At 32.9% G+C, this 27,460-nt stretch overlaps 1 protein-coding gene across 2 annotated transcripts; it reads right to left on the bottom strand.

The window, feature by feature from the left end:
• Positions 1 to 812: 812 nt before the first annotated feature.
• LOC128185596 (single-minded homolog 2-like) lies at positions 813 to 27,460 on the bottom strand. Of its 2 annotated transcripts, none has more exons than XM_052855186.1 (10): positions 26,128 to 27,460; positions 21,338 to 21,522; positions 10,533 to 10,609; positions 7,529 to 7,618; positions 5,856 to 5,964; positions 4,819 to 4,904; positions 4,238 to 4,437; positions 4,013 to 4,119; positions 2,936 to 3,083; positions 813 to 2,792 (listed from the first exon to the last, which is right to left on the bottom strand). In XM_052855186.1, the coding sequence occupies exons 2-10, from the start codon at positions 21,510 to 21,512 to the stop codon at positions 1,679 to 1,681; spliced, it is 2,106 nt and encodes a 701-aa protein (XP_052711146.1). In that variant the 5' UTR covers positions 21,513 to 21,522; positions 26,128 to 27,460; the 3' UTR covers positions 813 to 1,678. The 2 variants fall into 2 exon arrangements, with proteins under 2 accessions (XP_052711146.1, XP_052711145.1); XM_052855185.1 differs by lacking the exon at positions 5,856 to 5,964 and adding an exon at positions 6,318 to 6,426 and having other exon boundaries at positions 26,128 to 27,459.

The raw sequence follows: 27,460 nt of genomic DNA, 5'->3' as shown, positions 1-27,460 counted from the left end.
ATGTATTATATATTAATTACATATAATCAAGTCGATCTTGTTTTAAAGGATTTATATTCGTCCAATCCAAGACTCCTTTGCTAGGATTCAGAATCCAATTAAAATCTTGTAATTTTGTATCACGTGCAACAGTTCGAGAATTTATCCTTTGCTTTTGAGTTATTGGCATTGCTCTAATTTTCTGTATCTAACAGTGGATTTAACACAAGGTTAAAATCCTTTCATGAAAAAGTGATTGTAGCTTTTTGTGCACAATAATTATAAGGTTTTTGTATGTATGGAACTGTTGCTCTACGGACCGTCATCCCGAATTTTTCGTAGAACTACAGTTCTGCGTCTATCTTTGCCTCTGAAACGTTGAAACGATAGTGATACTCTAGCTCTCTCTCTCTCTCCGCTCTGCTGTTTTTCTCACTGTCTGCCCTCATTTTATGTTCAATATACCAAAATAATTTTCTGCGGAAATTCATCAGTACCTAGAGAAGTATAATTATCTTGTAGCAATATTTTGAGAAACACTCTTACCTTAAAAATTAGAAAAAATATATATATCATTCTATACTTTTATTGGACTGGATCGGTTCATCGTGTGCATTTTTAGTTTTCTTTAAAATTTCCTTGAGATAAATGTTTAGGAAAACATTCAATTTTAAATCTAGATTAATTTGATTTTTTAAAAAGACATTTTATGGCTAAGAGTATAATGATATCTTAAATTTCGAGGTATGGTTGATGCTTAATTTGTTGACCATCGAGCAACCTTAATTTGATAAATTGCATGAGGAAAATTAAATGCTCAAAAACAAAAAACAAACTTTTTCAACATCAGTATTTTTTATTATGGCAACAGAACAACAGAATCAAACCCTGTCTAAAATCCTAGGTCTAGTATCATAAATTATCATACTGAGAAAAAAAACTAAGTTCGAAAATGTTCCCTTATATAATGTTCACAAAGTAAAATACATGCCGTGTATTTCATAAACATATTCTCATGTACAAATTTGTCGTAAAATTTGAATTGAAGAAAATACATATGCTCATTTCAAGTAAAAAGATATTTCATAATAAAATATTTCACCATACAATCATGATGGATTTTTGTTTCTAAATTTTGAATGTAATATAATTACATTATCATAAGCTAGTCTAACTATATGCATCTTTTACAAAGATAATTATACTTTCCCCAATTGATTGGCAAGGAGACCAAATCAAAACAAATTTGAAAATAAGATTTTTTTCTGCATGTTAACTTTCAAATATATAAAACCCGTTACTTATTTTATCAGTAAACGGATGGTGTTGACAATACCGGTCCATCTGATTAAGAAGAGTATTTCCGATTATATATGAATGCATTTAGTTAATGTATCATCTTAATATGTCCATGCAATTTCTTTAATACAGTACTGAATAAATGATTCTTGATATTTTCTTGTTTAAAATTGTACAAAAGGCTACATGTCAAACTTTCAAACTTGGATATTTTCAAACATGCGTTCCCTCAATTAAGGTGTTTTGCTGAGTGTATTAGACAAATGTTGAATAATTTGAAAAAAAAATAAAAAAATATTTCTTGGGGTTGAAATAATTAGGTGTTTCTTATATTAATCATTTGAATTACAAAACGGACAAATTAAAAGGGAAAAAACGGTAAAAACACAACAGAATTACATTAATGTACATAACCGTTCGCCAAATGATATTGTTGAGTGTCCACAATGACACTAGCATAGCCCGGCTGCGGAACAGGGGGAAAATGTTTTTGGGTCGGGATCGGATTTTGACAATACTCTGTGGGACTATTGTATGAATTATATGCACATGAAGCACGTATACATTGCGAATAGATATCTTGAGCATTAATATTTCTATCTTGTATAGTATGAACATCCATTCCAATGCCATTCTCGTTAAATAGTGGACTCCGAAAGTGGTGCTCTGGTCCAAGTTCGGGATTTGCGAATTTGACCTGGCTGTGAATGGATTTTTGTTGCGAGTCTTGAATAACATCGGCCTCGATATTCGGCCTATGACGCATGATCACAGATTGTTGAACGCCACGTGACTGTGTATGATTGTCAGTTGCCGGGAAAGCTTTCGGTGATTGTTCCTCTTTGATTTGATTTTGACCGGTATCATGATTTTGTTGAAAAGACGAACGTTTTTCGATATCTTCGTTACCAACGTCAATTTCTGACGTGGAGGATTCTGATTGGTTGCTGTATGGATAACCGGATACAGCATCACGGCTGCTGCTACGTGAGCACGGGCCTGCAGATCTATATTCAAAACGAGGCGAAACATTCGTTTTGCCTTCAGTTGAAGCATCTATATGAGTTAGTTTAGGACTAGATGATTTCATACAAGACGAAAGATGGTCCATGTTTTTGTACGGGTAAAATTTCTCCGATTCTACTTTACATTGAAGGTTTTCGTCTGCAAATGACTGAGTTGATGAATGATAAGGAAAATGAGGGAAGTAATCGGGATGAAATACACCAGGGTACGCAGGTCCATAAAGGGGTTCGAATTTCCTCATGGGATCTTCGTAATGTGTATTGGGTTGTATGATTTGGCAAAAGTCGCTTGAAGACATTTCTGGAACCATTTCGTATTCAGTTGGAAATTCCTGATTGCTTGTGCTTTGGGAGTAAGGAGACCGTCGATGCTTGGATTTCGTCGACCTGGATTTTCCAGGCGATCTTCCCGATAATGTGGAGAAGGGTGACAGGTCTTTCTGAACGGTTTGTTCGAGTTGGATTTGAAGACCTCTTGCTTCTACATCACTAGATAAAACAAAAAAATATGTTTTAAGAAATGGGATTTGCGCTTTTATACGACAAATCACAAAACAACAATTGTTTAACTTGTACTTTTTTTATTGGAAAAACGAAATTCGGATTTCGATTTTTTTAATATTATTTTTTACCTTAGAACGTAGTTTACGCTGACGATGCAGTGAGGGCGGGAGGATCTACTGTTATGTACAATTGTTGCGTAGCTCTGTATCCAGACCCATCCTCCATCTTTGGCGAGAAAGCGGTAATACTTCGTGGTGACTTGTCCTTTCAATAAAACTGAAGTAAAATGCAGCTTAGTCAAGTAAATTTCGTAACAAATTAAACTCAAGACTCGGTGTCAATTTGAACAGGATATATTTCAGTTTAAATAACTCGGTTCATTGTTGACTGAAGTACAACTGAAGTATTGACGGAATTGTAATTCTCAAGATAAAGCAAGTATCCAGGCAGGATGTATCGGAGTCGGTATTCAGAAAACATTCAAGTTTGTTTGAATATCGAACCCGACAGGTGTCATTGCACCCCGCCATATGGCAATTCATATCGTGCGTGCTTCTTGAAAGGACATGCTACCCCTCTCCAAAATAATAACCGAAGACGTTGAATTTTATGGAAATTAAACAAAATCAAAAGAGCAAAGTTTGTTTACTTAAATTCTTAGTAGCAATAATCTTCGCGATCGCAACTTAAACTCCTTGATTTTCAAACAATTGAAGCAGACACTATCTATAAATTGTGAGCGCTGTTTTTTAAACTAATAAAGCATTGGGGTATTCTTCAAAAAGTTTTATTTAAAATGTTTTAACAGAATTGCAGGGAAATACTGTATATCTATTCAATTCTGTACACAAAGTTTGGTTACTCACAAAAAGTTTTTTTAAAAAAATGGTAAAACGTGGTTGTATTTATTAAATTTTCAATCTTGAAATATATGTCTATATGTTAATTTTTATTGAATCACATAAAATAACGGGCAATCTGATTTTTACTGACTGTTTCAGTTTTAATGATTTCTTGAAATTCTCGAAATTAAATACATGCGCCTATATATTAACTCTCTGTATACTTTTTTTTAATTTTATTTTAAAATCGAGTTTCATTATCGCTAATGATCACAGTACATGACATTACAGAAAAAAATCAACAAACAGATTACTTTTTAATACAATCAATATTTCATAAAATATAATTACATAAATACTTACGAGTATGATGAGCAAATTTCATGTGCACGATGTCACAGGCGTGAATATACTGATACAAGGTCCTCTCAATCAGATCCTGTGGTTCATAACCCGTCAACTGAGCGACCCTGTATCAAGAACATACAAATCTATTTTTTAGCAAAAATATTCAAATTTCACTATAACCATTAAAAATTTCAAACACACAATATACACCTTTTTTAAAATTAAACATAAAGCAAATACCTCGCATCAAGGAAAATGAGTTTCAAATCGAGGCTTGCACGAAACATGAACATGTTGCTAAACATCTTCATTTCCGTTATGGCACTGGGAGGAAGTGAATGTCCAATAGCGACTAGTCCGACATTTTGTTGGCATCCCTCGTAAGGGGACATCTCCATGTTGAATTGTTTGATTTTCAAATAGCCTCCGCAGTGAATAACCTGCCATTCAATAAGTTTGGATTTACATAACATTGTATATACAAGTACATGTAAACATGAATGATTGTGTCGAAATTTATATTCACAACATTCAAACAATGTTTCCTCGTATCTTAGTTTTGATGGCAAGCAACATTGTAGTACCTTAATGTTCGACAGACAGGCAATTCAGAATGTTAATTAAATAGCAAATTAAAGCAATTGAATGATAACTTTATTTTTTCTTAATCGATTGACAGGTGATCTTTCGATCGATTAAAAGTGGTAGGTTGGTTGGTTGGTTGGTTGATTGATTGATTGATTGATTGATTGATTGATTGATTGATTGATTGATTGATTGATTGATTGATCGATCGATTGATCGATTGATCGATCGATTACCTTGTATCCACCGGAGGTAAGACCAGCGTTTCTTTTGGCAAGTACACATTTCATGCGTATGAAAAATGAGCGCTCAACTTCAAACTCTATAAAGAAAAAAATCTCGTAATTAATCAAAAATCATATACAAGTATCAGGGTTTGATCTCATAAATTATCTATGCATGACTAAAAACAGAACAATTATGCCATAAACCGTGATGGTCCATTTTTTAACTAATCAATTTAACCGTTTTAATTTTTTGTAGAATTTTGAAATTGTTGGCTTAAAAGAACATTTTCTAGGATAAAAGCCTACCGTGTACTTGTTCTTGTAATATGTAACTTAAGTAATATCCTTCAATCTTTCGATACAATAAATAGTATGTTTATTGCAAGGAACATTTACAGTTATTTGATAGATTGAACTAAACAAAATATATAAAAGAAGTATTACATGAATATATGCATAAAGATGTACAACTAGAGTGCAGAAAATCATATAAAGTCTGAAAACTGCAGGAAAATTTGAAAACTGGACCACATCAAAGTAATACTGGTTGCAAGCATCGGAAAAGAGAGTATTATTGAGTATCATAGTTAAGCAAATACCAAGTTTTAAAGGATCTCATTTCTATTTAATTATTTCAATGAATACGTGTATTTCGATAACCAAATTTACGTATACTGGTAAATTATTAGTGTAATGATAAACATTTGAGATTTCATTTTTCAAATGTCGTTGGTCAAAATATGTATGTTAGTACAATTCGTTTGGGACAAAATCGCACAGTTGTAATAGGATAATATATGCCTATAACATTTTTTTTTAGATAGATGTACAGCCAGGGGCACTCCCGTAAGAAATAAGAATATCAAAGTGAGTGTGCTATATGAGAACAGATTTAATAACAGACAGAAATGTGGAAGTGTTTCTGCATTGATTTTATCTATTTGTTCATTGGTATGACAAAAACTGAAATATCTGTCACAAAGCGAGGTCTAAAACAATATACATGAATAGCAGACCTAGCAGCTGCTTAATTTGTCAGCAATTACCTTTATAACAGCATGGGTAGGGGGAGGAGTGAAAATTGAGCACCGCAGTCATTTCATCATGATCTGCCGGGTGAACATACTCATAAATACTGTTGCCTGTCAGTTCTACCTAGAAGAACATAAAAGCCTGTACATTTCGACTATTTATTACACCTTTCCCATTCACTTCCCCTTCCGGTGTTCCAGCTTTCACTTTCTACTTTCGAATTACCCTTTGTCGTTTCAGTGAAAAAAATAGCATGATTTAATTGACTTAAAAATGAATTTTTATGTTTAAAATTTACATTTGACACACACCATGACATAGAATAATTGTCTATTATCGATATTTTTATTTCTATCTATTACAAAGCTTATTTTTGACACTGAAACGTCAAGGTTACGTGATTGAAGTAGAACCGGGGGCTCTCTGAAACAAAATGGCTGCCTGATTAGTTCAAGTTCCGAGATGCGCAAGTTTACCTGGGAGACAGGAAGTTGAGTAAGTCGGGCTATAAGTAAGGACAGCTGTCATTTCCTCGTGGTCGGAAGGGTGAATGTATTCAAAAATACTACTTCCTGTTAACTCAATCTGTAAATGTAACATCATCCATTGCAGATATCAAAGATAGAATAAGCTGGACAATTTTATGTACAAGTTAGGAAAATTAATGTAGGAAAAACAGCATAGCAACAAAAGAAAGGGGTTTAAAAATACACGTAGCACAAAACAAATACATGCTTAGTAGCATTACGTTCTTGTTAAGAAACAACCTTTAGTATCTTAAGACTAAGTTGTAAGACAGTGTTACTGTATATTTGTGAGTACAGGCATGTACTTCGCAGTTAATCAAACTCTGTAAAAAAGAAAAGAAAAGAAAAAAAGTGCAATTCTCCCTTGAGTTTCAGATCTATTCGTGATTCTCTTTTTTTTAAAGTTTTTTTTCAAGTTGATGAACTCGTGGGATAATCAACATGGTTATACCTTGTGTCTTTCAGATTCTATGTTATCATATTGTGTTCATTACACGTACATGATTCAATAATTGTGACCGGAAGTAAGTAAGAAGTAATTTCATGGCCAACACACAGAAGTGTTTATTTGGGTTCATATATTACATCATATGAATACATGTACCTTACTTTATAACCTTGAATATCCGTCATGTATGAAATACTTTGATATCAATTCGAAGTATTTTAGAGAAGAAAAGGATTTTCCAAAAGAAATTTTAAAAAATCTCATTACCTACGCAGTAACTGATGAATGAAGATTGCACTTAGAAAACGAAAAAAAGAAATATTAAGAATATCAATAAATGCATCTGTGAAATTATGTATTAAATAATTTGGAAAAGGAAAAACTATTGAAAATTAAAACCAGAGATGAAAAGGAAAGGGAAGAGGGGACTCTAAAAAAAACAGGAAAAAGTCATACCGGTATATTATGGCAAATTCCGCTCTTACATAATCATACTTAAACATGAAAACCATGTCCAAGTATACTGAGTATTAAGCCTATACATATATGTTTTGCATCCAGTTTTATTGAATATGGGGCTATTATGGATCGGATACCTTAAAGCAAACGAGTACAATTTATTTCATTACGCATGTCTAGTGCAATGTTTATACGTTAAGTATTAATAATAATTATTCACAAAAACACAAGGAGCGGATAAAGAACTTTCTACCTGTGATAGGCCCAGGTGTACGGATGCAGTCTCCGAAATATACATTATCTTCCCGTCAGGGGCAACGACAAAGATAAAGCCATCCAATGTCTGAAAAGAAAGGGAAATCACAGTGTTAGGTATACTATCTAATTTTACTAAGTTTACAATAAGAATAAGATGACAGCCATAAGTTCTACAAAAGTTTTAACTTCATACTAAAACAATAACCCTCAGCAAATTGGCACATTAAGTTTTATAGTATCAAGGTCCAACTAATAAGGACGCGGTTGACATACATTCACTAAATGATTTCACTTGAAAGTGGTCAGATCTCTTCCACACTACTTGGGCACAGAACATATGGTTACCATTAATTTTCTATGAATGTTTTATAATCAATGCCTTATCTGTGTTTTAAAAAAAAAAATTAAAATATCGAAATGACCGTGTTAAAAATGTTCGTATAGACAATGGCTTCAATGTTGTTGTTTGAAGTAAACGTCACTCAACAGCAATAACGAAAAAGATATTTAAAGTAAAATTTGAACGAGCGTCTTTAATGACATTGTTTCGGGTGGCAAAAAAGAGTATCAACCCCGCGTCGGTTCTTCTACTGATATTTTACTCTGTATCACATTAAACCAAATAAGAGGAGAGTCAAAGACCCCGTTTTTCATCCAGATTTTGTCACAAATTAAGTCTTAAAGCATCGACTTAGTTCTTTATTTGACATTGGTTCTCAATCAAACTTTTTCTGTCTCCAGTGGACACTTGGCACAACAATAAGCACTCCATGATTGTTCAAATAGCCCCAAGTGCATAAGCGGCCCTGCACGTTTCAGGTTTAATTGCTTTCTTCTGGTCTGGTACCAATGAGGCCATATTATAAGCGTTTTATCATAAAAAGATAACGCATTAACGTCTTTTATATCAAATGCGGATCCTTAACAAAATCAATTTCGCATTAAATAGGAAGTCTCTCTTTGACAGAAAAACAGCTCCGCGCCGAATAACAATCAGGCAAGTAATTGGTTAACACGCAAAGTCACTCTCTTGTTCTTTTATCTGTTTTGCCGGAAAAATGCGAGGATAAGATGTAATTAAAAGTAGCTTTTCCTTCGTTCTTTCCGATAGCGAAACGTAGGATCTGCCAGGGCGGATTATAATTAGTCGGGAGAGAAACTCGACTGTCACCGCTGACACTATATGTTCTGTGGCTACCGACGTTTGTTCATCGTAGAATTTGTTTCAAATTTAAAAAAAAATAAACAAACGTGGTATTTTCTGTACACATATATGTATGCGTGTTTTACTAGTATTATCTTAGTTGGAAAAAAATCGAATTAAAGTTCCAATTAACAATTCTTTCCTTAGATCAATTTTTGTCGAGTACCTAGTCTCGCCATTATATTGTGACGTTTCATTTCAACGGCGAGAAATTCTATTGGGCAAGAATTAGAATGATCGTTGGCGTGTTAACAAGTTGATTAAAGGAGAAAAATAATGGCAAATTTTCTTGATCCTGTAATGTCATCTTCCATGTTTTATATAAAATATGTATATAGCCCTGCTACATTGTACTTTATCAAAAAATATTTTCGACTATATTTCTTTATGAACTGCTTTGATGAAACTTAAAGACTGACAGTTGAATTGTGGGTAACGTCAGTGTCCATCTTATCTGGGCCCTACATCCCTGTCTCTCTGTCACTCAGTGTGTCAGAAAGAAGCCGATTTATTCAGACTCACGAGTCCATAACGTCTGCAAGAAACTGATACTACTGAATACGACATATGTTAAACTCTCTCTCTCTCTCTCTCTCTCTCTCTCTCTCTCTCTCTCTCTCTCTCTCTCTCTCTCTCTCTCTCTCTCTCTCTCATTTACTGTATACATTTGCGAATATCATATCGTAAAAGTGGATTCTTTTTTTATATGCCCTAAAAGTTTCCTTAAAAAATTATATTGCTGGTGGAGAAGAATAGAATATATACATAGAACAATGTTTGTTAGAATAGTTGTTCTGCACAGTGCAAGTGAAAGTTCTAAGATATAAATTTTAGAATCCGTACAATTTTAACTATTTAAATAAATTTTGCAAAACAACTATGTAAACCGTTGCAAATAATTTTGCGATTTTATTAAAATATGTTGTTACTTTTATAAAAGAATTCAAAAATTTATGTGACAAATATTAACACTTTAACAAAAAAATATATATCAAATTTATCTTCTCAAAAATAAAAAGTTTTGATTCGCTCTTTGCACGATGTAACTTACATCTACAATGCAATATATGATCAATTTTATTTCACCGTCTCCATATGTTGTGATACGATTTACCGCAATTCTTTTGTATAAAATAATATACAACTGGATATAGCACATATAATATATGTATAATGAGCGCTGTGCGGGATTATTTATTCAAATTTAATTCCTCTTTGTCCACAATTTCTCATGATATAGTTGCTAGAACTCTCCGTTCACCTGAACTTAGGGGCACCTTATGTAATCAAAATTAAGTTTACCGGCACCCGACCAGTGAATAAATATAAACAAAGCTTCCCTAACTAGATACTGAACGTGGCTGGGAATAGAAAACCACTCATTTGAATTATAAACAAGGGGCGATATATGATAGCCGTGGTCGTAAATAAAGATAGTTAGATGTATGTATGGTAATCCGATACCCCAAACCTCTGAGAGAGAGAGAGAGAGAGAGAGAGAGAGAGAGAGAGAGAGAGAGAGAGAGAGAGAGAGAGAGAGAGAGAGGGGGGGGAGGGAGGGAGGGGGGAACAGTCAACTTGAAGTAAAATATACGTTACTGATTTTTGCATAGGTTTTTTTCGGAAAAAAAATATAACAAAGTTGAGGTTCTAACTTTGGTTATTGAAAATTTTGATATCTAGGTCCTCAGATTACGATCTATTCACCGCCCCCCCCCCCCCAAAAAAAAATCAATTGAAATATTAGACGGAAAAATGAGGGAAGAGGTGGAATAAGTGGAGAAATACGCTGTACCTGAAGAAGATGAGATCCAAGCTCTTTTTCCAGCAGGGTCCGGGGCGGTGACCTTTGACCCCACCCGTCTCCCAGTCCTGAAACCCAAAACAGAAACGAAAAACTGGTTAGAACTAGATCGTGTAGATTTCAGTGTTGTCAGTTTTTACATGATTCACATTCCGTTTTCTTAAGAAATACCATAGATGTTTACGTCTTAATCAGAATATAAAAAATGTCATTTCTATCAAAGTATCAAAGAAAACGTCAGGGTAATAAAAAAAGAAAACGGTCCATGTTTAACATTTTTTCTTTTGCACATCTACTGTAGATTCCTTATTTTACGCGAGTACTTAATTCCGCGATTCAAAGATTTACCATCAAATCGCCAGAACATAAAATCGCGAATGCCGAAATTTTATCTTAGTTTCATGTTGTTTACATGTGTCCCAAAATTAAAAGCGAGACTTTAAAATTCGCAAGACGGGCTTCTCGCGATTTTAAGCAGATATTAATTCCTCGCGTTTAATTATGAATTTACAGTATTTAGACGAGGAGCGCCTAGCATGATGAATACAGAAGACCGTATACCTATTAGTTGTAAATGTTATAGATTAGATAAGATGATTTAACGTGATTATTAAAACAATGATTTCCCTCACACTTGCACGTTTTTCATTTGTTTGTTTTTTTTACTACATTAAATATTTTCGACAGTCAAAGTAAACATCATGTGTTTTGTAATGTCAAACTGAATGTGTCTTTGTATTAAAATAACTTTTTTTTCAAAAGAACAGAAGTTCTGATACATATATACATTGAAGTTACTCTGAACTATACAAGTTCTGGTCAAAACAAAGATTGTACAGAAAATAGTTCACGAAGTACAATTTCTCACAGAAATGTACTTTAAAGGTATTTTCATCATCCCCAATTATCATAATTAGAGAGTTTTATACATACTTTCAGCGAACCGAACTAAGAAGCATGCAAATGAATGAACCTTTAAAGCCCTTTCTCTAAAGATCGACATCACTGACTTTCAATATTGATTTCGTCAATCGTCAGTTCTTAATACCATCAAAGAAAATGTCTTGAATTTATAACAAATACTGGTAATTAAAAAAACTCTCCTTTTAAATCAAAATGTCAGCATAAAATTTTGAATTTTATTTAACATTGTAATATGGGTCAGAACAAAACTAATTAAGCTTTACACAACACATTTTCTTATTCATTGTGCATAGTAAATGTATATTTTTATTTTACCCATTCTATTTGCTAAAAAAAAATAACGACACGTAACAAATAGCTGCAGGTCTGTAGCTCCTGGTCTGATAAAATTTGGATGGATTCCGAATTTTTTCAAACCTGCAGGAATGTACTACTTGGAAGCATATTTCATTTTACATACATGTAAATTCAAATTAATTGCGTATTAACTACACCCCCCCCCCCTTTTTTTCTGTGTATATTTGACGTATGGACTGTCTTCAGATTTGAATGAATTCTGGAAACAACCACATTTAAGAGTGGAGGTATTTTAAAGAAATATATTCTGTATTTAACATTGAAGAAAGGTTAATCACGTGTGGAAAAAATGATTATTTGTTTGAAATTGAATTCTGAAAACATATAATGAATTAATTTTTTCAGACGTAAAAAATCTAGATATATAATGAGAAAGTCGCTTATTAAAGTAAAAGATAATTGTTGGTCTTGTGATGTTATATATATTGAAATATAGGTTTTATTTTGTTTGCAATGGCCAAGTGACACATGAATCATAAAAAAACATACATTGTATATTGTTTAACCTGACACTTTTCTTTTAACAAATTGATTCATTGACTGTAAAGAGAAAATAAAAGTAACTTAATTTCTGTTATTGCACAATCAAATAAAAAAAAATGAAAATGAAAATTAAAGCAAAATCTTTATTAAAAAAATGCCACATTAAGTGTCGATTTGTTAACTTCAATTATAAAAATGAAAATTACAACATCTTTTTTTTAAATCCCAAATTAAGTGTTGATTTGTTTTTATTTTTAAAAAATGCCAAAAATGCCACAGTAAGTGTTGATTTGTTTTTATTTTGTCTTCAAACCGGAATATTTCGCGTCATTCAACTTGTCGTATTCGGAATGTCTACGTCCGCCAGCGGACTGCTCGTTAATTGTGTAAAGCTATTTAAATGAAACACACAAGTCAAAGCATTGGCGTTTTAATGAGGAATTCAATCAAATTTCTACACAAAATCAACGTCGGTCCAAGTTTTCCAATTAATTGTGTATGTTCAATTGAGCTTCGTCGCTTAGCAGACGACACGTGAATTCCGCGCGCGGGGTTAACAAAATGTACTCATCGGAACATATTGGTTCTGTATGAAAATTCCCCGGGGTTCCGATATCACAGCAAGATAAATACGACAAATGGATAAATCGTTAGCCAGTGCTGCACAGTAATTATGGGTTGATGAATGCGGAATAGCGCGCTATTTCTATAAAATAACCAAATTTTTCTGTTAGTTTGGCTATTTATAGTGAACCAGACATCACTGTGTCAATTTAAGCGCAGAATTTTACTTTTATATATATATATGTATAATTTTTATTTAATTGATTGTTTTTATTTAAACTTATATTTATATGAATGACATGCACTGAGAGAGAGAGAGAGAGAGAGAGAGAGAGAGAGAGAGAGAGAGAGAGAGAGAGAGAGAGAGAGAGAAATTTAAACCTTCAACTTCGTCAATATAAAACCATCTTGAAATACAAAACACCAATTGATTCATTTAAATCGTCATTTTCATTTGGAAAAGTTTGAATAAGTTATAATGTTAAAAATATTGTCGCTTCATCCTCCCTAGTCTTAATATGCCATGTTCATAAAAATATATCTAATATTAGAATGGCATTTGAAAATGACTACGTGCAAACTGAATAAACAGATCCATCAAGGTATGTTTTTCTTTACTTACATTTATCTTTAACTGTGATAAATTTTTACACAACATATATTTACAAGAGGAATTTATTTTATTAGGCACAGTATGGTTTTTGTTCAGTTGTCTACTAATTTTAGCAGTTGAGAAATCTTGCTAATGAAGTGAATAAATTGCAGAGTTCGAATTCAGCCCTTAATATACCTATATTTTTTTCGTCTCAACATCATTATTTTTAATTATTTTGAAACATTGCAAAAATGTTATTAAATCTTTCAATATGGACTATCGAGTCTCCGCAAGCCGCTGACAGAAGAGGCTAAGTAAACATTGAAACCGGAAACGTCGAACGGACAGATTCCGGAGATTAAATATCACCCATAAAGGGATTCGCAAGTTCAATATTTATATTATTATTCAATGTCAATAGCGACTGGTTAGGTGTTTTACGAGGGACACCGTCAAAAAAGAGAGACCGTTCAGTCTTTGCTGTAGGTCCTCGTATACCATAATAAAGTTTTTCTCTTCATCAAATATTTGAACTTCTGTTTTTTCTCCGCTTTTAAAAAGCGAGTTGAATGGAAAAGTGGAGAAGATATGATTTAATGCTTCCCCGATCTGGGTTCTTAGACAGTGCTAATCCCGTTTTTTAACTTGTTAAAATTTAGATGGCACTTGATTAAATAGAGTTTGAACAATCCTGCTTGCTAAAATATTTTCAGAAATATATATGTTGTCTTCAACATTTTGGAATTAGTATTTTTATTGAGATTCAATTTGGATTTGTTTTAATGATTTTTTTTTAATTTTCCATCTCTCTATATAAGCACAGAATTGTCTTAACTTAGAAATACAATAGGTATGACAAAATAATAATCCAGTGGGTTAGTTCATATATATATATGTGTACCCATTTTTCCTATGTTCTTATTCCAACTTTCAAAGGAAATTCGGTCGACATACTTACTGTAAAGTTACAAGATAAACACACGATTCCTTAAACTAAGCAATAACCAGTTGTTTTTTGAAAGCTGGTGATGTAGAAAGTCAAATATAGCTCTCAAGCACATGACAAGAAATTTGAAGTAAAATTATTCTATTTTTACAACCAGCAATACTCGTCCCTATCGCTTTTGAACATGTAAATAAATGTTATATGTTTGCATAAATAAAAATCTAACACAAATAATAAAAATACTTTTTACGTTTTTTAAACAGAGTTAACTGAACACAACATGTCTTGGGAAAACAAACAACCTTATTCAAAAACAAGATCTCATTTCACACGAGACTTTCCAAAGGATTACACTAGCAGGCTTCGTGGCAGAGACGACGTCGCCTTTCTTTCTTAATTGAATATAAACATGGCGTTTATATGCTAAGTTTAACTTTTACCTTTCTCTGCCAATTGCTAGTTAACGCGTTTTCCATTTCAATCGTAATCAAATATTTTTGATGTTCAATACCGAATGTTTGGAAGAGGCTTTTAGATTTACATGTATTCCTAAGATTAAAAACAAACGGTAATTTGAAAAGATTTAATTAAATAGGCTGGGTGAAAGAGGCAATTATTTGTCTCTTATGTATCCCCATCTCCAGAAACAGAAGAACTTTGCTTCTAGGTATAAAACAAAATTGAGACATGAAAGCTAAAATATTTGCATGCAGTTTATTTAAGAAAGGATTTAATATTTCTAATGTACTAATTATTCACATGATTTTTAATTCTTTCTCATTTAAGTTTTTAAACAATTCCTGGTTAATTGGGTGAGGAGTATTTACTTATGTACAAGTAGCCACAGGATCTATGATTCATTTTCATATTCTAAATCAACGTCTTGTTTATTTGGCGAGGAGTGCGTGTTGTAGAAATCAGGAAAAACCTAGATACAAAGTTTTTTTTTCAGAGATATTATTCTCATGAATTAATTAGAACATGTATAAGGAGATGAGACTAAGGAAATTTAATACAATTGTATGTTTAAAATATAGAAGCAAAATTCCTCATGAATCGTTATGTGTAGAGAAAAAAATTACTGAGCAAAAACATCTATTTACAAAAATATTTTTAGAGTGAATAACATGTGTCTGTAGACATTAAAAATGAACAATATTTTTCGAAAATCTGAAGATTCCCCGGAAATAAGCAAATAAGTCTTCAATTACATTTCAACATATCTCATTCAGAAGTCTGATAAAATCTCATAATATCATATAAATTCTTTTTTTTAAATTCATATCTAAAATAATGTACAAATATATGTACATATAAATGTAATTGAATGCAAGTTTAATGCAATAAATGAATAGGAAATAAATTGACTTTTATGTACATCATTTCAAATAACTATTTTATTTCTGTGACCGCGACAATTGGTGTGTGTTTGTACACCTAGCTAGAAGTGCATTTTTATATAAACCAGAAGTGCTCTTGGGCCACCTTGAATTCCTACCACGTGTGGCTAGCTCCCCCTACCCCGAAACAAGAAAAGAACTAAGTGAAGTTGTCGAGTTTTTGTATCACTCGCCATCAAAAGCTATTTTTCAATCGCACCTGTCCGTCTCATCGGAGTAGGGGCGGAAATGAAAGGAAATAGTTATCTGGTCGTTGACAATCCATTCGGAATACCTTGTGTCCCAGAGTTTCGATCAAGTTTTTTTTTTTTTACCTCCTCGCACCTTGCCATACGCGAGCGAGCATTTTAACCAGGTGTCGAAAGCAAACTTGGACAAGAATCCCTATGTAAACTCCTGACACCTTGGGATAAATAATCTGAATGGGGGGAAATCAGATTTATCTAATCGAGGCCCACTATTCTGCCTTCAATTTGTTAACGGGTTGGGGGTCCATTTTAATAAAAACTTTACCATGAGAGTTTACAGAATTCGGCAGCACTGTGACAGATTAGCAGTGATAATATGAGGGAGATTCAGCGATAACATATACAAAAGAGCGATTAAAGTTCGAAGACAAGAAAGAATTAAGCGATAAAGCAAAAAAGACGGGCCATTTCCCTCTACATGTGAGAGAAGCCTTCAGTTCTCTTTAATAGACCCATTTGGACAAATCCTAGTGGATTTAGGATATTAATAATATTACTGCCATTGGCTTTAAAAACAAGATAAATATTTTATTGCTTATTTAAAGCTATACTGTTCAAAGCACCTAATTTTGAAAGAGACAAACTTAGGTTTCATATAAAAATAAATATCGAATGACAGTTTCCCGGGATTCCATCTGTTTAAGTTAGCAAAGCAATGGCCAGCATACATATATGATGTCCCGAGTTCAATGGTAATGAACGAAAATCTTAATTTCAATTGCAAGAAAATTTCAAATTCTATTTTATTGCAATGAACCATTGCAAAGGCGACCATTGTATCTCTAGATTACATGAAGGTGTTCTTCTACTCTTGAAAAAAGCTCGATTTTTTGTTATCATGTTATGCATGATTTACGACTTTAGATGTAGACCAAGAATTGTGTTTCATCCTTGCAAGTTTTAATAATATAACACGTCTGCCAATTTTTCCTACATGTATTATATAGTCCCAAAAATTACTTCTACAGCTATTGAAACCTTTGTGAACTGTGGGAACTCTCGTTTATGCAATGAATTTTCCGAAAGAATAATATTATTAGTGTGCACACGTGTAAACCTGATAAAAGGATTTATAACCTACAGTTACGCTGCTTTTGATACCCCAGTCACTGATAAGAAACGCGCAAACACTCTCAATTTAATTTAGTACCTAACTTTTGATTTCAGAAAAATTATTATTTGGGGTCATTTTGCAGGGGCACCAGCTTTAAACATTGCACTTTCATCCCATGAGAATTTCGCGAATATCAAAGGAAAAAATGGCCCCTACCCTCGACGCATTACAAGTTATTTATGGGATAGGTTAAAACTCAGTACCCCGCGGTCCATACTCATTTGTTGACATTGACTTGGAACGAATTTCATCCTAGAGCAAAAATTGAAAGAAAACTGCGTATATAATAGGATCAGTGATAACCATTCTAATTTAGTCGCTCGATTCTGATAACAATGTAAATGAGATTGCTTTGTTTTTCATAAAAAGGGCACAATTTAGGTCCCCGTCTTGAATAAAGCAAAATGCCATACATGCGATTCAGGATGATTCATTGCAAGTACGTATAAACATTCAAGGCATGTTTTAGGGATTTTCGAAATTATTCACCATTTTCCCTTTTTTTTATTGGTCCAATTCGTGTCAATATAGACACTAACTAAATATACGTCAGTTACAACACACTTTTTAAAATAACGTATCTTTGTAACGTAATATTTGAATAATATACCAGATTGTTGGGTTAAAAATCTAAATATATTCAACTATTATATTTGCATTATTTTTCACACCACTTAATACAATACATTAAAGACAGCGTATGACTCACACAGAGAGAGAATAACTTACTAAAGCAAGACTTGAATGAAAGAGGGTATAGTGAAGTTATAGTTAGCAAGAGTTCACATTTTGTCATAAATAAGGAATTCACGAAATGTCAGCTATTTTCTGTGACAAATGTCTCAAAGATAAGTTAATTTACATTTTAAGAACGCTGGGTACGGAATCTCAACACAGGTGTTCACGAGGCTATCTTTATTGGAAATGTCGAGCCCGCTTATGTCAATAAAAAAGACAACAGGGCCGCTATAATCCTTAACACTTATTGCTCGTTATTGAATTGGCACGTTAAGAGCGGCGAGCGAGAGTCCACATTTTTACTCGCCGACAGATAGTCCTAGATGAATTATCTTTAGATCTTAAATTACAAGAAAAACCAAGAGGCGTGTCCCCGCCATTTGGTCACTGCTTGTATCGACACAGTTTGACCGTATCGTAAAGTGCTATATGCCCCCGTAAACTAGAATTAAACTGTATTGTGAGGCCGTACGATTCACGCCTCGATAGGCCACCTTCAATGGGTTTAGATTACTTGTAATAATTATCACCCCATAGAAACGTCCATCCCGGTGCGTTGCGATTTTGGGGTTCCCTTCCATCTTGCACTAAGACATTTTGGAGAGGAATTACAGAAAACGTTTGAAAAAGTGTTTCTTTTGATTGACTTTAAGTAAAAAGGGTTTAACATGCGTTACTTCTTTTTAGGGGTTATAGAGCAATATTTAATTTTGAAAAATAATTGAATGAAATTGCAAATGCCATGTTCTTCGTACGTTTACTGACTGTATATACAGTGAATCAATATATATCTTATAAATAATTTCGATCTTTTACATAATTTTAAGGTTTTCTCAACTTTTCTGTCATAATATTGTAGAAGTGACAAGAATCTAGTTAGTTATGATGCCATGTCGATTGTCCATCAGGCCGCGTGCGATACTCTCCGGCTGTTAACCTTATCTCTCGGTCATACTAATGTCCGCAACGGGCACACCTGTGGGCCAACATTGTCGTTCACAGCCTCCGCAGATAAACAAATGCCGGGGCACACTATTTACTGAAAACCTTTGAACAGATCCAAAAGCAGCAACGACTTATTCTCTCATCTACTGCTTATTATTTAAAAGCTTCAACTCCGATTAAGTCCAAATGTGGACATACATGTATGTATTGATCAATGAGTTGAAACTATGAAAATAATAATCATAATCTGGCTATAAGGCTAAATTAATAACCATGTTTAAAATTCATACAAATCACGTACCTGAGTACTTGAGCAATATTATTCCTCCCGTAACAAAAAATGTCTCAATATATCACACAAGAAATAGCGAAAATTATAGTGTTCCAATCAGCAGATTAGAACTTTACAAAATATCTTTTGTACCTGACACCATTCGGAAATGGAATTCTCTCAAATTAGAAGTTAGGGAAGCAACGTCTCTCAACATATTCAAGAAAAACATTACTGAAAGTATTCCTCAACCTCCAAAATATTTTTCATTTGGTAAACGCACTATTAATATTTTACATACCAAGTTGAAACACAACTGTATTTTGAATTATGATCTGTATAGAAGAAACATTATTGAATCACCCAATTGTATTTGTGGTCAAAAGGAGGATGTTTATCACTTTTTCTTTGTATGCAAGAATTATGTAAATGCAAGAAACAATCTTTTTGAATTACTTTTTAATAGGCTTGATGAAACAATTTTAATTAACTCACATTTGCTTCTTTGGGGTAGTGACAATTTGTCTTACAATACAAACTGCTTTATTTTTTCAGCAGTTCAAAAGTTTATTAATGAGTCTGGAAGATTTAATAATTAAATTCCTTTTTGCTTTTGCTTTCTATACTGTACATTAACGTTATCTACTATATATTTGCAATTACTTTGTAAATGTATGTCTATGAATTTAATTATTATAAAGTCAATAACTATAAGTAACATGTAATATTACATGTACTATGACAATTGTATATATTGTATGTATTATCATTAGGAGAGGAACTTGTAAGTTGCAAGAACTTGTTTCCGATCCTTTTGTGTTACTTACACAATAAAATATGTTCAAATCAAATCAATCATAATCTGTCATTTACATAATATTCTCAATTCACTTCTTAAACTTTATTAATATGTTCTATTTTACAACAATATTATTTGTATATTTATATTAACAAATCTTTTTTCCGGATTATAAAAGCTTGGTTTTGACAATTATATGGTGTTAACTGAAGGTACATGTACATGAAGATACTTATATAAGTACTTAAAGGTACAGTACACAATGCCCGGTCAGACTATACTGACCAAACGCCCTGACCTGACACAGAAAGGTATTTCTATACCGGAAAGTTACTATAATTACTGTCGTGATCATGAGATAAACTAAGTCGATGTACCTTAATAATCCAGACCAAGTTCTTTATAGTATATATTGACCATTGTGTATATAAAACCCCCCCCACCCCCCCCCCCCAAAAAGAAAAAAAAATTGTTATATATATATATATTTTTTTATTGATATTCAATTTTGGGTGAGCTGGATTCATTTGTCATGGCAATATCAACTTATTTTTACACATGCCTCCCTTTGGACAAAGACCTGCGTATAAAATTTTATTTGTTTTTGTTTGTTTGTTTGTTTGTTTTTTGTTTGTTTGTTTGTTTGGGTTTTTTTTGTTTTTTTTTTGCTTTCAAAGATTATAGTTTATGGTAAAAAATTTCCTATTTAAAAGTTTAAGGTACATCTGATTGTAATTTGTCGACATCCAGCCTCCTTGATTAACTGACGTAGTAACAGGCATAATCCGTGACTGGATTTTTTTCTTCAAATTATTATTATTATTTATCATTATTTATAAAATGAGCCTCTACAAATGCTTTCATGTAATTTTTTTTCAAATTGGTGATGTAATCTCAAACAAAACCTAAAACGTCATGTAAATAAATGTAAATAGGTGCGCACCATGCTTTATCCCCTATTCCTCGATTCTTAAGAGATGAACTGTTAGTGGAAACTTCATATAAAGTGAAATTACAGATTTGACAAGTGCAATCTTGAATTTACTGATCAGGAATTCCTTCATGAAATATGAATACGTGTCATTCACATTGCTAATATATATATATATATTTAACTGAATAATAGGATTCACTCCATTTGCATAATAATTGATAGACATCCCCGTTGTCTAACAACAAATATATCCAATAACATAGTTCTATTCTCTATTAAGAGCTATTTTATTAAGACTTTAACCTGAATGGATATTAAATGTTCCTACTTAATATATTTATGAATAAAAATTTACACAACATCAAACGCCTACATGTAAAGCTGAGCAAGTTTAACATAAGTTTACGTGCATTTACTTTTAGTGTGAAAGCCTGTCGTTTCACGAAATTTGTCTGTCTGTTTGTCAGCGGCTACTCACCGTCGGGAAATACCGTCCTCATTTTGAGGTAACTGGTACATAGCCGTATGATGGAGGCCTTGTCCAGTTGGCTGGTTATGGCGGACGGCAGGGGGAGTAACTTCGCCAGTTCATAGAACTCGGCATTTTCTTTCTCGCGTCTTGTTCGGGCGGCCGTCTTGGATTTGCACTTCATATCACGCCAACTGTAAATGTAAGATGTAAACATACACTTTATTACACGCAAGCTGTAAATGTAAGATGTAAACATACACTTTATTACACGCAAGCTGTAAATGTAAGATGTAAACATACACTTTATTACACGCAAGCTGTAAATGTAAGATGTAAAAGATCTACACTTTATAACACGTCAACTGTAAATGCACGATGTAAATATACAATTTATTACACGCTAACTGTAAATGTAAGATGTACATATGCACATTATTACACGCCAAATGTAAATGTAAGATGTAAATATTCACTTTACTACACCGCAACTGTAAATGTAAGATGTAAAAGATAAACTTTAATACACATCAACTGTAAATAAAAATTGTAAGCCCACTCTTTATAATATGGCTAAGTACGATGTGCACGCATGTTCAATGAATGTAAAATTTATATCATTTCAGCCAGAAGTTTACGATGTATAAATGTGCATGTATATATTGGCATTGTACATTGTAGATAGACACTAAATACTGTGTCAACGTCAATTTGTTTAGTTGTTTTTGAGAATCGAAATATTTGGTGATGCACATATAAAAAATATATATATTTCAGTTCAACGATCAAAAAACCTGCATATTTGTAAGCATCTCTAGGGGAGAGGAAGCTTTACAAACCCCATTCTCCCAACCCCAACCAACCCCATCCCTAAAGCAAAAAAAAGAAAAAAGAAAGAAAAAGAAGTTTCACATCGCAGTCTGATCGCTGACTGAGTGGCGATCAAGAGTGCTATATGAATACAGGGAATTCTCTATTTCTACCGTTCGACTTAAGACAGAACACTTATCTCAATAAGGGACCTATCGGGTGCATCAATTTTCACTTTCAAGTGGTCGGGGACTTTAAAGTCCCTAACCAATCTATTAGCCCTGTGTCCACAAGATTTGATTATTTTTCTACCCAAGTTCCTCGGCATTGTTGTTTAATCGCCGGATTTTCTTCATCAGGGCATCAGAGTTTACACTTGCGGCTGAGATTCTATTGTATTTCTGAAGATAGACTACGAGTGATCGTCGGGATAACAGGATGATAGCTTTAATGATATCACTATAATCTAATGAAGTTTCTTTTTTCTTTCTTTAAAGTATTTCCTTATTAATCTATTATTAATATCTATGATTTTTTTAAAAAAATAATTTGTTTCAATATGAGATAATATATAATTATATAGATTTATCTATGAAGAAAACCTTTGAAACTCAAAAAACTATTTTAAAAAAATGCATCAAGTTTGAAATCCCTAATACTACTGTCTTTTATTAATTTTCAATCTAAAGTTGAAAATGATTACATGACAAATTATAATTTAATAAAAGACACTACTTAGATTTAGATTATTTAGATTTTTTCTAATGTCAGCAAAGAATTTCGTTTTAAACTTTTCAATAAATGGAGCGGTCACGGCATACTAATATTACCCCCTATCATGCATATAAATTTACATATGTACATGTATGAATTATACATATATATTTAATTGACAGTGAACCGGAAATAAGATCTGCATTCAGACAAAGCTTCCACAATTAAATGTTGATGATCACTTATATCATAACTCTTTGTTAAATGCAAGAATAAAAAATGATACAAAAAGCATTGCGCTACACTAGATGTGACCAAATTCCAAAAATAAAACCGTTGTGGTTATTAATAATAATTCTTGTTTCTATTTCAATAAAGATCACATCTCGGATTTTAAGCGGTCTCTCATAAAAAGCTACATGTAGGGACAGCCGTCCTATAGGCCGAACAGTCCAAGAGAGCCTCTTTAAACGGATCAGAATTTCAAGTGATTGTGAAGAGGTCCTCCAAACATCTTGTATCAGTCATTCACAAACCAATTCGTACCCTCAGATAACCCCTGTACGACTTGTCACACATATTATTTGGATTTTATTTCATTTTTTTTTTCTTCGTGTCACATTCGGGAAGTTCCGGCTTCTGTCTGAAAAGTTCCCGTGAACTTTTCGAGAAAGAACCAACATGAAGATTTCATTTTTGGTCAGATCTAAATATTCAAGCTAACCTTTAAATATTGTATGAAGTTGTAGAATTATTTGTAAATCATTTCTTTTTTTAATCGTTTTATACCCCGGTCCCGTGTAAATACACGAATGCAATTACAGATTATATATCATGTTTTACAGTGGTAAATTAAAAAAATAAAAGGAAATAGAGAAAAAAAGAGAGTTTTCTTTTACAAATTGCTTTGCCTTCAAATGAACAGTCGGCCCATTTGGTGGAATTCAGTAATAAGATGTACAAAAATTATGCTTAAAAGAAGAAAAAAATCCCTTGATCGCTTTTGACACCCTCCTCTTTAAAATTTTTGATGAAAGCTTTAAAAAAAAAATATTTTGAGTTTTTTTACTTCATCAAAGCATGTCAGATTTGAAGCATATATTTGAAACGTTATACAATGAACAACAACAATTAATATACGAAAATTCGATAATTCTAATGAACATAATTATATGTATGTCAAAGAAATTCGTCTTCAATGATGGTTTTGCAAAAATCAACAACGAGAAATTAATTAATGCTGGAATTATGTTAATGCGTGATTGACACGCTTTGTCGCTGACCCTTCCATCCAATATACGGACAGTGTTATCAGTTGAATTCCCAATGCACGTGCATCGCTACATGCATAAATAAACACTAATTCGCTTCAATAATGCGCGTGAGGTATTGGACTGGAAGTACAGAATGCCGATTAAATGAGAAAAAGACCCGAAAACTCCATTTTCTCATTGGTAATTAATTTTTCATCCTTTCTGGCGAGATCTGAAAGAGGTGCGTTTCAGGACCCTTTTAAGCTTTGTGATTTCTGGACATTTTGCGGATCAGAGCAAGCTAGCTTTAATAAGACGGACCCAAGTGCCTTGTTTATGAGAGGTTATCTTCTATTGAGAAGACCCTATACACAGGGGTTAATAAATCTACAATAAGTTTCACTCCGCTTATCTAAGTGCCTAAAATTAACACACGATAACAATTGTTGTAGCAAGTTTCGAGCACAAGTGCCTGTTGATAAGAAACCCCTGTGAAGCTTTAAGGGGTCGCTGGAAAAATGTCTTCGTTTATTTATTTATTTATTTATTTATTTTCGTGAATATTTATGAGAAATAAAGTTTATGCGACGGGGACTCTATTATTGTGATTTATATTTCCGTATTAAAATCTAACTTTGAATATATGTATGGTCAGTAAAGTATGAGAATAACAATTGTAACCTAAATAATATACATGTAAACACAATCGGGTGACATTTATTTGATTTTATAAAAATTCTATAGAAGCATAGAATATATCGAAATTGATTTGTATTTAATGATCTATTTGCTGCAAAATTATTTGAAAAAATTTCACTAAATTAATTATTCTAGTTATTCTAGTTATTCATTTAAAACATTTCAATCTATTTTAGTTTTAAAACAACGTGTAGCATTTCAGGTTTTTTTTTATGATTTAACATTTAAAAAAAAAAATAACAGACGTTTCGACCTTATAATAGTATACAATGTACTTTCAGAATATCTACAAATCTGAATTGGTCATGTTTTCATGATTACGAATATCATTTTCATTATTTTGTTGTCTAGGTTATGTTTCACGTGATTTTTTAAATATTTATTTTCCCCTGCTCTATTGCACGTGCTAAGTCATACAATTAAAAAATCCAATAATGAGATAAATAGGACAATTATGTTCTAAATGTAAGCCTAGACCTTTTGTACCAAACATAATCTATTCAGCCTTGATATTTACTCAATGAAAATGTTCATATAATATTGATAGAATGGTAATTAATGTTCAACTGATCACAATGCGGTTTTACAAAATTTTGAAACAAACCAGTGGAATTGAAAAAAAAAACAACAAAAATGGCAGGACGTTGTATGTAAAGATGGATTGAATGATTGAATGAAAGTCTGCCAAAATAATTAAATGCTTTGTAAATAAAATGTTTCCACTGTCCATAAAATACAACCATCCATGTGTGTCGGGCTCGATATGTCACAGGTGCTGGAGTTGGGTCTCAATGCATAGATGTGAAAAAGTGTCTTTTCAAAATGAAATTGAAAGTTTTCAGAAAGATGAAACTAGATTTGTATTTGTTGATTAGTGGGAGAGAGAGAGAGAGAGAGAGAGAGAGAGAGAGAGAGAGAGAGAGAGAGAGAGAGAGAGAGAGAGAGAGAGAGAGAGAGAGCTTTGATAGTGCAAGTTTATAAGGTGCAATAGAATAAAAACGTTTTCATTCAAACTCAGAACCCCAATCCCCAGCATACCCCCTACCCCCCCCCCCCGTTAAAATATAAAAATGAAATTGCACTGAAGAAAAGTTTTCACTTGTTTGAATTCCAATAATTGGACTGTATTTAGAACATCACTAAAGTTCTAGAGATGTTCAACTCTTTCTGATATTTGATTAGAGGGTTTGATTAAATATTTGCTGTGTAAAAGGGAAATGATTTCCAAATAATTCAATACCCTGTCTCCGAGTATAGAAGATTTAAAGACGAAAAAATCGTAAGCCCCACGTTTAAAATAAGGTATGAATTTCCAAATCTTACCGAAAAAGGGATTCATCTCTGCAGCAAAATCACGTGACCTGGAAAATCCTTCAAATTAATTTTACGTCATGATTTCCGTTTCTGTGATTGCAGGGAAACAAGTCAAAAAGTTAGGGCAAGGAATTAGTGGCTTGCGGATTAAAACGGAAAATTATCACGCACGGTTAAGATTCTGGCAGTAATAGTAGAAGTATGGCGTTATTGTTAAAAACCCGAAGAATACACACAGGTTCGTGCTTTTCAGCTCCTGCAGATGTGTAAATGAAACTCCAGCAGAAACGTGTCACAGACTCGCGATTAGGCACGAAGAAGAGTTTATATTTCGTCTCACGGTCCCTCCAGTCGCTTCTATTTGGCTCCGGACTTTCAACCAGTCCCCATGTAACATACGGATAAACTTCGTTCTCGGAATATGTGTTGCCTCTTTTTGTTCCCAGCCAAGGATGATTTTTCTTATGGAGAAAGTTTTGGATTATGTATATTGTGCCTTTCTCTCCGTGTGAGTGAATCTTAGGCGAGAGTTTTTTAAAAGTCTTGTGAATAAGAGATAAAATTTACTTTATAACGTATGCAAATATCAGGGAGAAAATTGGATATCTACGTGAAGATTTAAATAATTGGCTCCGCCCCCGGCGTCGAGTGATAACACCGTGAGCTGTCAATCATCGTGGATCTGTTATTTGATTGGTGACCTGTGGATTGGTTTTTAACACGGGGATTTCATCACACACTGGAGTATAATTCCATTATTAACAAAATATAAGATTGAGCTTGTCTACTGAAAAAGACGACGTCGCGTAAATAACTTCAGCTATCTCGCTACAACTATCACCAACATTTTCCAATATGGCTAGTGCTTATACATTTTTCACTTTAAATTTTTTTTCTCTCGAATAATTAAAATTTGATTGGGAAAGTGGGATCAAAACGATTGAGAGAGGGTTCTAAATGCGATTAATTACATAATATATTCTTTATTCAATAATCACATTCGTTTATTTCTTTTCTAAGGAATATTCATTAATATTCTGTTTTTGAAATTTCGAATATGTAAACCATATACTCAGTGCTCTATGAAATAAATATTTAAAAAATGATGAAAACATCGTTTTAAAGGATCCTAAAAAAAACGGGAAAGAAAGGTTTATTAATCCAGCCCTTTTTGAAATCGAATTAAACAGGGTCCATTTTTTCCACAAGACAGGGTCATATTTTACGTGAACATGCATTATGTTTTGACTTCTTTATTGTAAATTACAATTTAAAAAAAGGACCTCCATTAAATGATACAAACGATAATTTTATATTCCTGCGAAAAATTGCTTAAGTTCAG

This window comes from Crassostrea angulata, chromosome 5, assembly GCF_025612915.1.
Source record: "Crassostrea angulata isolate pt1a10 chromosome 5, ASM2561291v2, whole genome shotgun sequence".
In the NCBI taxonomy this organism is placed as follows: domain Eukaryota; kingdom Metazoa; phylum Mollusca; class Bivalvia; order Ostreida; family Ostreidae; genus Magallana; species Magallana angulata.
The sequence above is the reverse complement of the archived record's forward strand: the minus strand, read 5'-3'. Positions and strand labels throughout refer to the sequence as shown.